The 15,417-nt window shown below is 38.8% G+C and overlaps 1 protein-coding gene across 1 annotated transcript in view; it reads right to left on the minus strand.

Moving 5' to 3' along the window:
- The window catches only part of EPB41L4A (erythrocyte membrane protein band 4.1 like 4A), a 132,102-nt gene that overhangs the window by 54,566 nt on the left and 62,119 nt on the right, over positions 1-15,417 (minus strand). Inside the window, exons 4-7 of the mRNA XM_059833838.1 lie at positions 14,192-14,270; positions 10,463-10,560; positions 7,354-7,474; positions 1,396-1,483 (exon numbers count right to left, since the gene is read on the minus strand). Coding sequence (XP_059689821.1) covers positions 1,396-1,483; positions 7,354-7,474; positions 10,463-10,560; positions 14,192-14,270 — 386 coding nt within the window. The remainder of the gene's footprint in view (positions 1-1,395; positions 1,484-7,353; positions 7,475-10,462; positions 10,561-14,191; positions 14,271-15,417) is intronic.

Genomic DNA, 15,417 nt, shown 5'->3' on the forward strand with positions numbered 1-15,417 from the left:
CAAAAGCTCATTCATCTGCCTACTTGAGGCAGCGATGAAGAGCCCTGCAAGCTCTAATCCAGCAGAGCACAAACTGCAAAAAATATCAACTGAGATGGACTGACTGTAGAAAGTGTCCTTCTGTGCGACTACTGAAAGCTGCAGCACACCTCCGTGAGCCCCGCCTGCGCTCCTCAGTGAACTAACTGCTAAAGGCAACTTTACTTTTAATATGACCAAGCAAGGAAAAGAACTACATCTCTTCACATGTTCAGCTTCAGTCTCAAATGAGGGCTTCTGTTGCTGTTGTAATATAAATAGAAGTGATGATATTAATGGGTCAGACCTGGGCATATTACAACTCACCCCTCATTACCCAGGCAGGGATCTCATTGCACAGCAAAAGCAAGCTAAGAGAAAAAAAAATTCCAGGCTCTGCTAATTTAATATGATTTTGTTGGATCATGTTGAATCTTGTTCCAGTAACTCCCCGAGCTTTCTATGGGTGGGAAGGGCACAGAGCATGGGATAGAAATACAATTAAGCCACAGGGTGCATTAAAAAATACTTCATAGTGTGGGCTACACAATTTTCAGCAGGAAATACATACTTAATCTTCTGGTAGTATCTTCATTTCTTTATTTTCTTTCAAGGAATTTTACAAAGTACTGACATCTAGCTCAGGGAACTATCTATATTACAACTCCCCACTTGAACCTCTGATTTTCTTTTACTCAAAAAAACCTGCCACAAGCACAGTTATTCAAACAAGACAGAATGATGTTTCCACCACGAGCACATAGCCTCCAGGTGATAACTTGGATCCAATCCTAACATACATACTGTTTTACAAAAGAAGTGGAGGGTTTTGCTGAGCCAATACAGACAACTTGCAAGGCTGCATCATACAGCAGAGGAAAAGCTGGAAACCTACTCTGGATCTTTAGCAAAACCTTAACAACAAATATTAAAAAAAGCCAGGCATGCTGCTGGTACCCCACCCTAGTTTTTGCAATGGTATTGAAAAGGTTTCAGGACATACTTGCTGTTATTTACACAAGAATAACGTGCAAATTCCTGTGTCAAAGGCAAAGGTTATAACCCTCTCTCGTCTCTCCTGACACTTGTACTGATTACTTCTTATTTATCTGAATTGCTTTTTCCAGAGTATAACTGATTGTCTTTTATAGATGTAATACAATCACAGCCTTTCATCTGAAAACCATTAGGCTTCTGTATGTATGAATGACTGAATCCCCTCAGCCTGTAAATATGTCTTCCTTCGCATTTCTTAAGTACAGTGTTTCCTTTCAAGTTATTCTGTGGCAACTAAACTATATAAATACTGTCCCCCACATTAGTACAAGAAATTTTTTTTCATTGTTACCAAGTTTAAAATTTTTAAACAATACTTACATAAACAGGATGGAGATCCACTCCATACATTTCCAGGGATTTGGCTACCCCTAAGTAGTTCACTTCTGCCTCAGCAGGAACTTGACCCCTGTAAACAAAATTCTGTGTAAGAAAGAACTTTGCACTTCCAGTCAACATATTAAAATAGATCATAATAATACAGTTTGCTGGACAGCTATGCAACCCTTTCTACCATTTGTTTAGACTGTCATTATCCTTTCAGCACTCTACTTCGGCTCGCTCCAACTGAGACTGGACAGTAGGCACAAACTTTTACTAAACTCCCTGCTGTAAGATCCTACCACAGATATATGCTATCATATATATAAAGTATGCCTACTACAGTGCCTAATCTTTTCCCTGCTGTCACAAACACACTTCAGACATTCCATTTTTAGGCTTAAATATGCAAAATAGTTTTTTTTCCAATAACTACATGATTATTAATAAAGCAGGAATGGAATCATTGACTGGGGTACTATTTCCCCACAGCAGTGCTGTGAAGTCACAAAGGATTTCTGAAAGCAGGGTTCATGACTTCAGATAAAGTATTTCTTTCTTCACAAAATCTTGCCTACAGGAAGTCTGTAACTGGTAATACCCAAGTCTGCTACTGTTAAAACAAAGTTTGGAGTCCGTCTCAAGAGATTACCAGTTTCAAAGATCCAGCTTGCCTTCCTATCTGCAAATATCAATTCATCAGTTAAAAACTACCATCAGCTGCATGCTGGCAGGAAACAATGGGGGAAAACTGGTGGGGAAAAAAACCAACTGGCTACTAGCAACATATTTGACATTACTGAGGAAGGATTTATTTTCAAAAAGAACAAAATGGATAAATAAATTCAACAGACATCCTCAGAATTTAATTTGTTCTTCCCTTAATAACTGCCATTGATACAAGAGCAAGACACTGTTGCAAGGCTGAAATAATTGAAGCTGCATTTTCACCTTCATTCCTTTTTGATACTTCTGTGAAAGCTACTGGACTGTTTTTGGGAAAGTACGGCACATCTTGTGAAAACATCAACTCAAAAAGATGCATCTCCTGCTTCACCCTGTGATTGTTTTCTTGGGGGAATACTTCAGTGCATTTGCTACTTTTCAAATTCAAGGTGTGAAGCAGAGCTCAACATTTTGACTCAACACCTGAAAAAGCCCTGCAATGTGTACATTCTTGCTTCTTGTTTCCCTATTCTCTCCAGCCTAGCAGCTACTTCCCAGGTTTTTCCAACTTTGTGTTATGCCTGACAAGGTGAAAAACACATCCAATGTGAAAGACATGAAACAGCAGTGCTAGCGTAAATTCAATAGCATAGGTATTTAAAATGCCTTCTTTCTATCTGGGAGATGGGCTGCTTCAGCCCATCTTACCCACATAGCAGCACTGATACTGTTTCAGGTGTTAGCCCTTCTATGCAGAACACTGGATATTCAGCACCTCAGTGTTGTCACATCTGACATGTCTTTTATCCACTTCTGCTATAAAAATCTACTCCACAGCTTGATTTTTTGTAAATTTTGTTGGTAGCTCGCATAAATGTAAGCAAAATGCTCACTGGAGCAGTATTGTCTTACTGAGTTCCCAAGCAGGCTAAATAACAGTCGTGAGCAAAGTGGATTACCCCATTACCGAATTAGTGCTAGAATCCAACACCAATTAAAATACCATTGTTAGTGTTTCCTTACTGAACATACTTAGAAAAATGCTGATGTGCTTATCTCACTATTCTCACCTGTCTCTGGAAGTACCAAAAAGCTCAAATGTCAAATAAGTGTGTGCATGTGTATAAATATTTTCACAGTAATACATAATTTATAAGAAAGCGTATTTGCAAAAATATTAAAGGAAGTAAAGATGTGAGCTGGAGCTCCTGAAGGAAGCAGATGGAAGCTGCAGGAAGAAGTCCTCCCAAATGCAGATGGACAAGACAAAACATGAGGGGGAGAGAGGAATGTCAGGGACTGAAACAATTCCCACCATTACAAAGGGTAATTGTTTCATTTTTACCATGTATGAAAACACAAACTCTACTCAGCATCATACAACCTGACAATTCACCCCAAAACTAAAACAGTCTTTGCAATTGGTAATGACAGAGCAGGCAATGTAACAGCCGTGCAGCTGACATGCACGGTTCATTTAGGTGGACAAAGACCACCTGTGTGCCACTGATGGCCCTGAACAATATCGAAAGCTACTCTCAAAGCCAACTATCAGGGGCATTTTAGCTTTCCTTATGCCCCACTGTCAGCATGTAATACTGATTCAAAATACGCCAACAGCTGACTTGTGAAGGATCAGTTAGTCCCAGATCTGCTGCAGTCTGGAGCAGGCAGTGTTAGAAGGCCAATACAAGCTCTCCCATTTGCACTGAGCGATCATATATCCCTCCTCCAGCACCACAAGTGTCCAATTCCTCACATGCAAGCCCTGAAGCCACTGCTTGCTCCTCCAGATACGCATGACAACATAAGGTCACCTTACTCTGCTATATGACCTTGGGATTGTCATGCTGGTTTATAGATGGGATGACAGTCGCAGTAGGCAGGCTGCAGAGACTAGACAGAGTCAGAACCGCCTCCCCACCTCTGACTTCCCTCACCTTGCTTTAGAAACTTGCTCAAAAAACATTCCTGAATGAATCCCTGGATAGCTATTTTGCTGTGGAAAAAAACTGAGAGAACCTGCAACCAAAACTAGTTTATCTGGACATAACTAGCTGAAGTAAGGTACATAAAGTGCAACAGCTGTCTTGCAAAAAAATCTCAACATTTCCATGCTGGGCTCCAGAAAGGACAAAGAAGTTCTTCCAAACCATATCACAAACCTGTCTCTAACATGCCTCTGGTAGGCGAGATAATTTGGCGTATGGTCTCAGCCATTCTAGCTTCAAACTTCTTAACTAAACAGACTGCTGTCACCTGTGCAGAAGTCAATGCTAGCAGTGCCGATGATGACAGTCAGGCTGAACTAGCAATGGGTACGCTTTAGGTTTCACACTCTTTTCTGATGCTGCTAAATCCCTGACACCTAACTGTAGCCAAGCAGCAAAAGAGTATCAGAGCTCTAGATCAATAAGCGTATAGAAACACTAGAGACAGTGTTAAGACAGTTACCACTCCTCTTCGCAACCACTGTTCCCCCGGCTTCTGAATTTCATCGTCAAGGCTATAAACTTTTTGAGGCAAATGGGTCTTTATCTGTTTTACTACACTCATGACTACACAAACTTGAGAGAGAGGAATGAAGGTTGCTTAGTATCAGCGGCCTGGTACATAGCAACTCATCTCAAGTTTCATTTCTTAAACACAACCTCTGTGATGTTGAACTAAACAAACTCTCTGTGACTCAGTTTCCAGTCTCTGGAACAGAAAAAACCAGTACTTTTTTACTTCACAAAAGGACCTGTAGTAAGGCTCTCCTTACGCATCAATTACTGTAAGGCAGTCAGGCAACCACACAGAAATTATTATTGAACCACAGACCCGGTTCCCTGAAAGAGAAAGCTCAGGTCATTGTGGCAACTGGCACAGACTCCAATTACAGCAGAACTTTTCAAAGAGAACAGCTGTTCCTCTGAGTTAATACCTATTCTCATTAAACAAGGCACAAATAACACTAACATGCAAAACTACAGGCAAGAAATTGTTTAACCTTTACCCAGACTGTGGCCTCATTATAGCAAGAGAATCAAGAAATCTAAATCTACATACAAGATGGATAGCTCTGATTATCTCTAAATTACTTTGACAAAGGGTATGATGAACATACTCATTACTGTTCTCATCTTAATAGAACTGCACCTGACTTGGATTTGTTAGAACAGGCTTCTTGACACTTACCAGGAACATGAACTTGGAGATAAGCAAGTAAATGTTTATTTTGGCTTTATATACGGTTGAACTTCTGGCATATGTTTTATTTTCAAAACCAATTCCACATTTTGCATTTTTGAAGGCACTGTGGTCTAATATTTGGAACGGCAAGTTGGGAAGTCAAATTTCTCTGACTTCCAGTGCTTTCACACAGTGACTGGTCGTTCGGCCTCTGTTACTCATACACCAAGAGTACTTCAGTCTAAAATTAATATCACTGAAAGTATTTCTTATGTAGAAGGCCATTTCTAAAAATGAGTAAGTGGGGCAAAAAGTGGCTCTGAATTGCTGGGGATTTTTTTACATTCTTTGAACACCTAGAGCCAGTGTAGAGTTAAACCTCCTCTTTAAGACAACTACTTACACAGCTGCTGCAAATGCATCTAGTATTTAAGCTATATTCACACAGGATCACTTTCTGGCTCTGCCTTCTTTACCAGAAATTATGTTCTTTGCTCCAACTTCCCTATGTGATTGCTATGTTTTTCCTCTCTCTGTTGCTGCTTTTGTTCCTCTCTCAAGCACTGACAGAACCGATGGGGCCAGAGGTTACCCGTTCTTATCTTGCTTTATTTGCTGGGCACTCCCGTCCATCTCCTGGTTGTCCTTGCAGTTTTGCTTTGCACTTCATTGACAAGTAAACAAGGACGGCACTCTATGCACAAATTAGTCTGACAGAAAATCAACTGACTCCGAAAGCAGCATCTTGGGATCCACCATCAGGCAGAGATTATCCAGAATGTCAATGACAGTGCAACTCACATGTTTTGTGTCCAAGGTGATTATGATGCCAATAACTGGAAGATGGCAAATTGAAGTTTTGCAGTCTCTTATAAAAATGAATCTGTCTTTTCCACCTTTTGCGAAGGTTAAGTTGGGATTGCATGAATCTCCCAGGTCTGTCGACATACATGTTTCAGATCTCTGCAGCTCTCCTTTGTCTTGTCTGCAGTGCGCCTAATATTCTCCTCCTGCAATGTCTTCAACAGTTGCCCCTGACAAGTACCATTAACTCTAGCTTATTCCCGCCTTCTCAGCTCCTTCTCATACGTAAGAAATGTTATCAGGTACAGTTTCAATGTCTGTGAACTTCTGTAGTGCCTTGTGCAGTTTAAAGCAAGATTATTTCGAGGCCCACCAGATACCCTGTGTTTCTTTAAGGTCACATGCAAAGTTTTGGAATTTCTTTGTTTTTTGTCCAGAAACAAGCATTTTAAATGCCCTGTGTTATTCAGTGCTGCCTGATGACTCTGTTTCTAGGTGCTACTTTTTTTCTTACAAATCATATGTTCTTCCTTACAGTGGAATCCATTATACTGACCACTGCCAATTCATTTTATGTAAGACATGTTCGTTAATAAAATGAAGGGACTGCATGCTTATAAAACCAAACTGTCTCTTTAATTCACACAGATGTTGCAACTGAGATTATCACTTAAACCATGGACATACAAACTGCTTTCCTGGTACCTCTTGCAATGTGAGCTGCTCCCACAAAGATTCATGCAGGTTGCTACAAGCACTCCTTCATTACCCCAGCTAAGGATCTGGCAAGAAAATAGAGGCTCCATTGTATGAAGCGCTGTACATTACCAGTTTAAAAGCAGTTTTGTCCTAACAGTTCATTTGAATACAGAGGGCAGTACAAAGAAAAGAAATGTTATTATCCCCATTTTACAGACAGCAGACTGAGGCATGGGCAAATAAGTAATTTGTCCATAATTATGCAGGAAATCTGTCCTGGAACAGGGAACTGAACTCACAGATTTTTATTTCATTCTTTTTGACTACAAAACTAAAGGGAAACCAGAGCGCTATTAAAACTGCTGGTTCTGAAACACCCATACCTAGGTCTGACAGACATCGTATTTCCAGTTACTGTCCTACTCAGTTCCTAAAGGAACAACTCCAAGTACATAAAATGTTTTCTGTTTCTGACGGACATAACTGGATGCCCTGTGTTTCTTCCTCGGTTCTAGAGACCTCCAGTCTGCACCACAAGGTGCTCCCTTCCCCACCTACCAAGCGCCTCCGAATCTGATGTTACCTGCCAAGTTCCCAAGAGTACTGAATTCTTACATCAGAGTTTTGTGTATCCGCTCTATGGCATCCTCCAGCTCTTCTTTCTGGTCTGGAACAAAGCGGTACTCCGAGACATAACCTGCAGTGTGCTTATACGGGTCATAGTCCCCCAGCTCAGCTAGAGGACACAAGAAGAAAAGAAAGGTCACCTATTTTCAATGCTTTATGTTAACCAAAACCTACATTATATAATCTACTTATTTGTTGCCAAGCCACCTCTTTCCAACTGACTGTCAATTGACCATGCAGTCATTTGAAAAACCCAAAGACAGTACAGAACTGTTCATATTAGCACACATAAAACAATAAAAAATGTCTTCAGTCATTTTAAAAGAGAAATGGAAGGTGCAAAGAGCTAGCGGTTTTGACAGGAAATCTACCACTTCTACAGGACTAGATTGTATCTACAGGACTAGATATAATTTTGTCTAATTAGAAGAAGCATAGAAGCAAAGTCTAGTTTTTGGAATACCTATGCCCTCACGATAAGCTGTAATATTACAGACAGAACTGATCCATATTCTCATGGGGACTCCTAACACAAATGTCAGTGTGGGAATGCGAATGGAGACAAATATCCTGAGACACCTAGAGGTACGCCCTTCTAAGGGTAAGCATCATTTCTTGTGAGGAAACCCAAGACTTCATTTTTCAATAAAATATTGATATATTTCCTGAACATTAAATTCGCTTTCCAAATCAAAATAATTTTAAAAAGAATTTTCTTTAAAAAAACCACTAATGAATAGACGATATATTTTTCTTTGAAACAACCTTGAATTTGCATACATTTGTCTTATCAGTTTACATGTTGCCATGCAATTATAAAATAAATACACACCTTGGTCAGAACTCACTTCTACTGATCTTAACTCTAACTGCATCTATCTGAGAAAGTCTGCGAAAGTTACTATTTCAAATTTTTAATAACTCTGAGTAAAGTGTGTATAGACTGGGCTTCTCTAAGAAAAGCTTCATGGAAGGTTTCTATCTAATGCCCACTAAGCCAAAAACATAGCCGAAAGGAGGCTTCACGAGCCAAGAAGAAAAAGACTCATCTAATAACTCATGTTTCTTTCCAGAATTTAATGGTGTTTCTAGAACAAGACAGTGATCTGCTCAGCAGAGATGTTGAGAAGTTTCTCTAGAAAACCTCCTTAAAAACAACGTGGTCCTTGCCCATAGCAGGAACAAGAATAGGAATGTCTACAACAGCAGCCACTCGAGCATTCCCAGTAGGAAAATTGGTATACCATGCAAACTGTGCCATGGGTACTGATTTTTCCACCACCACCACTATCGTAGTCTGCAGTCTTGCAGGAGGAAACAATTCATGTGCTAAGGACAAGATCTGCCCAGAGACAAAAGATGACAGGCAGGCACAACCTGCACAGCAAAAGCAGGGCCCACAGCTGGAGCAGGACATGGGTAGAGGACTCTGGGAGAACATGTGGCCCTGGCTCCTCCTGCAGATGTCGGCAGCTGCTAGCTCCACTGGGGAAGACACCACTGATATCATTACAGAAGCAGAGCTTCTCAGCTGTTACTGAATTCCCACAAACGCACTCCATCTCAGTTTGGAAAAGAAAAAAGCACAGTCTGGCACATCACCCTTGGAAAGGCTGTTGGCCTTGGTGTGATGCTTTGGGTTCATACTTTCAGTATGTGACACAGACATTCCTCAGGTGTCTTTATATACTTTGAACAACTGCAGGCCCTAAATAAAAGGACAAAGCTTTTTACAGAGTCAGTGGGAATGTATGCTTGCTGGTGCCAGGACTAACTTTAACCCACTGTATGTAATCTTTGCCATGCTTTAACTTTCCTCTCTCACGTGAGGTTCCTCATTGTTTTCCAGTAGAATATCTGAGATTAGAATCACAGGAAGAGGATTTTACACTAAAACAACTACTCCCCATACTCTAACCACCTTACAAAGTGACTAAAGGACAAGAATTTATTCTTTTTACTCACTTCTCATAATATGATTAAGAAGTTGCCATCATTACACATTTTCCTTCTTCATACTTGCTGTATTTTTTCAGGGAGGGCACATATGCCAGTAAAGTGGAATGTTGCATGGCAAACAGTTTTTCAGAGTATGGTATGTGACATTTCTTAGATGGCAAAATTAAGTTAAAAATAATTGTACAGAAATAAAAACTGCCTGAAATTTTAGCTTTTTGGAAACATATATAACACACCATGAAATTCTGTATAATGCTTACTCCCATTTCATACACAAGTTATTCTGCCTTGTTCATGTAATACGGAAATGAAAGGAGGACTGGTTTTTATGTTGCATTAAGTGTTGTTGAGTCACACTTGGAACACCAATAATACAAATAATCTTTGCTTAATACATATCACTCATGAGAAATCTAAATCTAACATAGAACAAATTACAGGTGCAGGTCCCAGCATGGCTCATCACACGATTTTTGGTTACCAATTGTGTTTGAATACAGAGCTTGAGCTGTAATGTGAAAGGAATAACTAACTGGTAGACATACAGCTCCTTTCTAATTGATTGCTAGTTCTATCAAGTATGCAGGATATAACATTCATTTCTGAAAAGCTAACTACTGATGGGTGAATGCAGATAAATGACAGACAGAATTAAAATTCTTCACTTCAGGTCAAAACACATCCTCCCTTCAAGCACAGGCGCATTCATTCCAACATAATGTAATTTTTGAAAGAATCTTTTGACAGACTTTGTCAAATAGCCTTTGGAGGCTGCCAATAGCCCGTCAAATTTCTAAACCTCCTGACGAAGGTTTTGTCATGCTCTATATGCAGCCCGGAGTAAGTCATAAAGTCTTAAGTACATGATAAGGTATTCCTCAGCAAGGCAAAGAGTGTTTGGCAGACTCTTCAGACTGACTTTTCAGTTTCTTCTTCACATTAACTTCTACATTGCTTCCATATTATCTGTTCAGAATGGTCATCTATTTACAGTTCTTTAGCTGGAATCAGTCATACTAGTTTTGTTCTGTTTTGAAATGAATGCATAAAGTGTTAGTGAAATCTTCAGTCACCACTTAAAATTAATCATAATACAGGATTAAAAGAAATAAGCTCTCAGTTGGTCAGACGAACTTACACTGAATTACATATGCTCCCAGCTGTGCTGCAGTGTTGATTGGACAAGGCAAGCGACCCTGTAAAACATCTTGCTTGACCTGCAAGAAAAACTGATACCTAAAACACAGAGAGAAAACAAAGCCATTATTTCACTATTGAGTCTGATGCGCCAAGTAATGTTTCATCATCTTCCAGTTTACTGAAGACATACCACGTACCATAACTATGCAACAGTCAAAAACTGTATTCTCGGAATGACTTTTCCCCTATTGACCTTGAAGTAAGAACTAAGTTTAATCTAGTGAAAGAACCTAGGTAGGGGAGCACTCTGCAGTTTTCCCGCCTGCTTATACTGTGCACATACATGTCATTTTACTCCTAAAAATGAAATTTCTCTCTTTTGACTTTCATAGAACAGTCAGGAAGTGGGAAGAGGGTTAGGAATCAGTAAAATTGAACAAGAAACCTACCAAAGGGGTATTGGATACTTCTTGTCCCAAAGGTTTCCTCTCCACACACCAGAGTATCAACTCTACAGCAGCAAGCAGATTTGATGGAGTCCATACTCCATGACAAAAAAAAATTGGATGGGCATACCATGAGCAGCTAACTGTATCTGTCATAGCATAGGGTACTCCCCTTCTTGGAATCGAGTATCAAGGGTAAAAATGTAATTTTCAAAGTCATAACCTGCTTCTACACTTGATGAAGCACATACTGAGACCACTTACACTGAAACAATATGCACAAAACAGATGGGAAAGTAAGGACAAGAAAACAAGCCATCATACAAAGGATCTGCTTTGCAGACCTTTTTTGCAACTCCCCATACTCATTTATATGGAAACTTTTAAACGCTGTTTGGGTTTTGTCTGGTTTTATTGCAACAGATTTACGAAGTATTTCACATCATCTTAAGCGAATTTCTTGACCAAGTTCATACAAAAGGTTACAATACTGAGAAGGTAACTTTTTAAAGAAAAAAATCGTCATCCATACAAGCATATAGCTTTTTCAATATTCACTAATTCAACTATATCTACATAAAGCCATTCACCTACACTGCAAATCCTTTATTCTGTGTTAGTACAAGTTTCTCATGAAAGCACCTTGGAACGATCTGTAAGTTCAAAGTGCATCTACGCTGATTTCAGGGACGTTTGCAAACTGCAGGTTATATGACAGCTGATCCACAAATCATTTAAGATCCAGTGAAGTTTACTAGACTTTATCAGCCCAGATGAGCCTCTGAATAAGAACACTAGTGGCTTTCTGGTTAATAATCCCCCAGAATTTGCGCTGTGACAGATATTACAGTAGGAATGTCCATCTTTAACAAAATGGCTAATATTGTCCACCTTAAAGGATCAGGGCACTGCTTAAGAATTTTCTGGGAATGTCATTAGGCAACACAAACCACACACACTCTGTGTTTCTTCACTCTAATCAGTATCTCAGTACTGCTTCTAGCTTATGCTTGCCAGCCCTACCTAGACAAATCTTCTCTGTATGAATAATGGTAATGACCAAGATGATTTTACATCTACTGTCACGTATACAGGATCTTCTTTTTGTCAGGAAATGCATTTCTGATATGCACCTGTCTTTCTGTTAGCACTTCTGCATCTCTACAGTGCAGAGCTTCATAGGAGATGATGCTACAAATGTCTTTTCCATGTAGCAGGTATCTCTATTTCTACATTCTCATAGTGTAGTCTCAAAATAAAGCAGGATAGGAAACTGCAAAAAAAGACACACCTCCCTGCAAAAAACAGTTAGAGCCAACTGTTAAGTGCTTAAGTGACTCCCATAAAGTGAACGATCTCAATTCCCAGTGAAGCTGTTAAGCTTCTCACAAAACCAAGCCTTTTGTCCAAACTTGTAGCTAAAGCGCTCATCTTGTGTGCTGTCAAGTGTGTCATGCGTATGTAATAGTGCCTAAGCACTAGTTTGCTCTAGCAAACACATCCAGCAAATGTTAATATGAATCACCACAGCATTAGCTTTTGCTTACAAGCCAGACAGATTTTGCTGTGAAGCAATTACAAATTTGACAGGTTTTCATTATTTGCAAATAGTAATCATGTAACACCACAGATCATCAACATTTAGTAACAACAGACTGCTCTCTCAGTCCATTAAAATAACAAACACACGCTCCAAAGAAACATATAGCTTAGCACAAAACGGTTAACACCACCACTGGAATTACACACTGAGGCAGGAAATTATTATAAAGAAAAACTGGGCCTCTAATCACTCCTAAGCAGAAGGAGGTTTTATTACTGTTAAATTTTTTTTCTGAAAAGGTATACTTTCCTTCCAAGGTTTAAGAGCATACAGGAATAAATGCTCAGAAACGTTGAGGGCATGTGACGATTCAATGTGTTTTGTTGAAGCGTGTCAATGCAAGCATACTGCTTTCTTATGCCCTCCCTCTGTACTTTTTAAGGTGCAAATTCTGCGTGACCAAACACTGCGCAGACATGAACAGAGGCTTACTAATTATACCAAAAATGCTTCTCAACTAGATTTGCACACCTAATCAGCAGTGCAAATCACTGCCTGACCTTACCACAAGGCAAAGAGAAACAGTTTTTGAAAATTTAGCCCCTGTCAATTCCCAGACAGAAATCCACCCTGCCTCCCAGGTAGCAATCACAATAGGTTCACTGGACGAAGCTCCCTTCCCAGGGCTATCTGTCTTTCCCTGTAAGCAGGGTTGAAAGTGCTTCTGGAAAAGTACAGGAAAATGCATCAAACTTTCACAGTACAGGGACATCACACTGAAGCCAGCTTATGCTCTTTTACCTGCAAAGTCACAGCGTTTATTGTTTTTACCAGGCTAGCCTCAATCTTGTTATACTGGAGACTTCTGTTCTCGCTGTGCCAGTATGGAAATAAAAGAATTTTCTCACTCTGGTACAAGAAAAACATTCTGCCTGTGCTGCAACAACTGCCACCTTTGATTAAGGAAAATTAAAAACCCTGTGTGCATTCTAATGAATTCTCATGTGTCATATTCCTAGGACATCAAAAGAAATATGTTGGCATTAGTGTGCAAGCCAGCACACCAATTTTGTCCACCTACCTACCCAAATTCTCAAATTTCCTTTTGAACCTAAAACTAATTGTCTCAGACCTTTCATATATAAAGCAAACAGAAAACCCTGTGCGTGAGAGTTAAGGCAAGTATGTGTGTGTATGTGTCTGTGTGCATGCGTGTGCATGTGTTAGTGTGTGCATTCTCATATTTTGTAGAGGCCAAGCTTAGTTAAAAGAATCAAAAGCATGCAACTCTTCAATTTCCTTCGCATATTTTTAGAAAGACCAAAATAAGTCCTATTGAAAAACAGTTCTGGAATTTAAGCTATGGCCAATAAAAAAGAAAATATCCTGTATTTATATTTGATATCCAAATAAACTCTAAACTTGATTATAGCACAATATAAATGCAGATGTGACAACGCATTCCTTAAAAAAAACCCCCACAAATGCACATCAAGTCCCTTTGATTTTTGATGCACCAGAGAGCACCTTTTCATCTTGGGCTTCCAAATAGTTGTCCATACCAACCACTGTGAAGCTAGTCACAATTCTCTTTCTACACATACATGTTCAAGCAAAAACGTTCACATGCTCAAGCAAAAAAAACCCAACAAACCTGCCACACTGCAACAACATGCACATGGCTGGAACAGATTACCACCATGAAATCAACACACTATACTCTTATTAAGTACTGTACCTTGTTATTTCTTCTTTAAGTTTACATGGATCCTCTGCATAGAATTTAATGCCAAAATACAGAGTGTACGGTGGTCCAGCTGAGGGAAAAAAATATTCGGTGCAAAAGTTAGTTGTTTTGAACTGTTAATTGTTATGAATTGTTACTAGCTGACTACAGAACAGCTACTAAGAAGCCTATCTTAGTATTTTATGAAACTTGAAAGTTTCAGAAAAAAAATCTTATATCCATATAGCAAATCTGTACATCTATACTCATTATACATGAGGAAAAAAAATAAGAAAAGGATTTTTATTATTATTTTTCTAGTCTTGTGTTTAGTTATTCACAGCTTGTCTGTCTACTTGGAGTTTTTGCTTATTTTGGAGATCTGACTTTAGATTTCATTGCTAACTTACTATTTCTCCAAGATTATTTTTTTTTTACTCCTTAATTTTGACCTTTAGATACTTCGTCCATTGCAACTTTTTGAAAAATGTAATTGTGCATGAAATGTGATTCCCTGCCATAACTAGTAATACAGAATACTAATCCCTTCCACACTTTTAAATATCTTAAGAAGCAACTTCAATTATGTGCCACTTTAATTAAGAAATATTTGGAAAAGCTTTTCTAATTCACCTTTTAAAGATGTTATTCTCCCAAAAGATTCTGTTAACTCAGAACTGAAATTCTTACAGCTACATTCATGCCATGCATGCTCCACTGTGCGTCTTTTTATAGAAGGTCTCCAAATCCTTAGGTAAAATAATTTTATTATATTCTTTAATTATAATAAAAATAACAGATCTTACATCCCTGATATCTGAAGAGTGACAGTAAGAGCAGACATTCTATTACCAGTAAGAGGCACTACTTTACTTTCAGAAGAAGAAAGGTACCTAAGTTGATTATGGTATGGTACAATATGGTAGAGGTATCACAGCTACTATAAAATTATACAAGTTAAGAAGAACACCATTTATTATTCTATTACCAGTAAGAGGCACTACTTTACTTTCAGAAGAAGAAAGGAATCTAAGTTGGTTATGGTATGGTACAATATGGTAGAGGTATCACAGCTACTATAAAATTATACAAGTTAAGAAGAACACCATTTATTATTCTAAAGTAAAATTTAAGCACAGAGAAATCTTTGGACAATAATCACAAAAATTATTGGAAAATGATGGTATGTTCAACCTATGTGTGAAGTTTTGATACAGCTATGAACTACAGTAATAAAC

The sequence above is a fragment of the Gavia stellata genome, chromosome Z, assembly GCF_030936135.1.
Source record: "Gavia stellata isolate bGavSte3 chromosome Z, bGavSte3.hap2, whole genome shotgun sequence".
In the NCBI taxonomy this organism is placed as follows: domain Eukaryota; kingdom Metazoa; phylum Chordata; class Aves; order Gaviiformes; family Gaviidae; genus Gavia; species Gavia stellata.